This window comes from Pelmatolapia mariae, linkage group LG22, assembly GCF_036321145.2.
Source record: "Pelmatolapia mariae isolate MD_Pm_ZW linkage group LG22, Pm_UMD_F_2, whole genome shotgun sequence".
Lineage (NCBI taxonomy): Eukaryota > Metazoa > Chordata > Actinopteri > Cichliformes > Cichlidae > Pelmatolapia > Pelmatolapia mariae.
Window position 1 is genome coordinate 7668791 of NC_086245.2, and position 1671 is coordinate 7670461.

At 34.3% G+C, this 1671-nt stretch overlaps 1 protein-coding gene across 1 annotated transcript; it reads left to right on the forward strand.

Annotated features, from left to right (window-relative positions):
* The first annotated feature begins 229 nt into the window (after positions 1 to 229).
* On the forward strand, positions 230 to 1391 carry LOC135933557 (hepatic lectin-like). The gene is made up of 5 exons (XM_065471662.1): positions 230 to 301; positions 476 to 541; positions 650 to 801; positions 916 to 1040; positions 1122 to 1391. The coding sequence occupies exons 1-5, from the start codon at positions 277 to 279 to the stop codon at positions 1324 to 1326; spliced, it is 573 nt and encodes a 190-aa protein (XP_065327734.1). The 5' UTR covers positions 230 to 276; the 3' UTR covers positions 1327 to 1391.
* Positions 1392 to 1671: the final 280 nt, after the last annotated feature.

Below are 1671 nucleotides of genomic sequence, written 5' to 3' on the forward strand. Positions count from 1 at the left end.
AGAAGATGCAGCCAACTTTTCAGAGGTTTTTTTTTTTTTTTTTTTTTTTTTTTTTTTTTTTTTTTTTTTGCGTTTTGAAAAATCTGTCTGTTTGTTTCTCTCATTTTTAAATCAGCAGCTGAAAACACAAAGCTACAAAAATCCTTTCAGTGTAAACAAACCTCACTGACTGACTGGTTTGTTTGTTTTTTTTTTTTTTTTTTTTTTTTTTTTTTTTAATCAGCGTTTGACAAAATTAGAGCTAACAAAGAGCTCGAAAACCTGAAACATCACAAAATGAAGTGTGAAAGTAATCTCACAGGTAAGCATGTAGAGCTGATTGTTTCTAACCTTCAGTCTAAATCAAACTCATGACACACAGCTGAGTCGGTCTTTTTTTTTATTCCATGTAAATGATAATTTGTTTTTTAATTCAAACTTTAGATAAAAATAGATGATGAACGACTGATGACTGTTTTATTCTTTATACTAACAGAGACTCTCTCTAAGATGAAATCATGCAGCACGGTGCAGCCGACCTGTCCAGTACCTAAAGTAATAAGTAAGTTATGGATTTTGTCTTTGAGACACTAACCTCAAGCTAAGTTCACACAAACATGAACAGTGATTCTTCCACCTGACTGAAGTTGTTGCTGTAATCTCTTCAAAGATGATCCTTGTTATAAATGTGAAGAAGGCTGGGAGCTACATGGAGGAAAGTGCTATTACTTCTCCATCAGTAAATCATCCTGGAACAAGAGCAGAGATGAGTGCAGAGCTAAAGGAGGAGACCTGGTTAAGATAGACAGCAGAGAGGAGCAGGTATGAAACACTGCTGCAGGTTCATGTTCTCATAGGTTTATCACATCTTTATTTTTCACCTCCTCAGTACATAAAAGTCTAACAAAGTAATTTTCTTCATCATTTTCTGGTCAGACATTCTTGCATAGAAGACTGACAGATGTAATGACTGAAGCTGAGGACAAGTTCTGGATCGGACTGACAGACTCAGCAGTAGAGGGCAGATGGGTGTGGGTGGACGGATCACCACTGGATCAAAGGTTTGATTGTTGTGAAAATAATTTATTTTCATTTTCAGAATTAACGTTATCAGTTTTTACTTTTTGTTTTTCATCTCTTAGTTTGCAGTTTTGGAGTGGCAAAGAGCCAGACAATTGGAAAGGGCACAATGGTGAACATCCTGATGGAGAAGACTGTGCGAGGATGGGAGACAAAGGTGGAGCTTATGCTCTGGAGTGGTGGTTTGATGCATATTGCTCAGATCCTCACAGAAGTATTTGTGAGAAAGCAGGAGTAAAAGGACAGTTTAAAAAAGTATGTGTCTGAAATTCACTTATGAAACACCAGAATGAAGTGATGTAATTTTTTACTAATGATGTCACAAAAGGAAAAAGGGAACATAATGAAATAAACAAGTAATATTTTGTATTTGATATTTTTAATTTTTGATCTGATTAATTTGTTCAAGAAATGTGGGAGCACCTGTAAATTCATCAAACTATTTTCAATAATAAATTATCCTGTTTTGTAAACTTAAAGCCATCAAGAAAAACACAAAGCATTTTGGATACTGAATCAATGAGTACATCACATAACTACAGAAGAACCTATGAATTATTTATTATCACTTTTATAGGAAAAAGAATTTAATAAAGAAAGAAAGACGTGAAG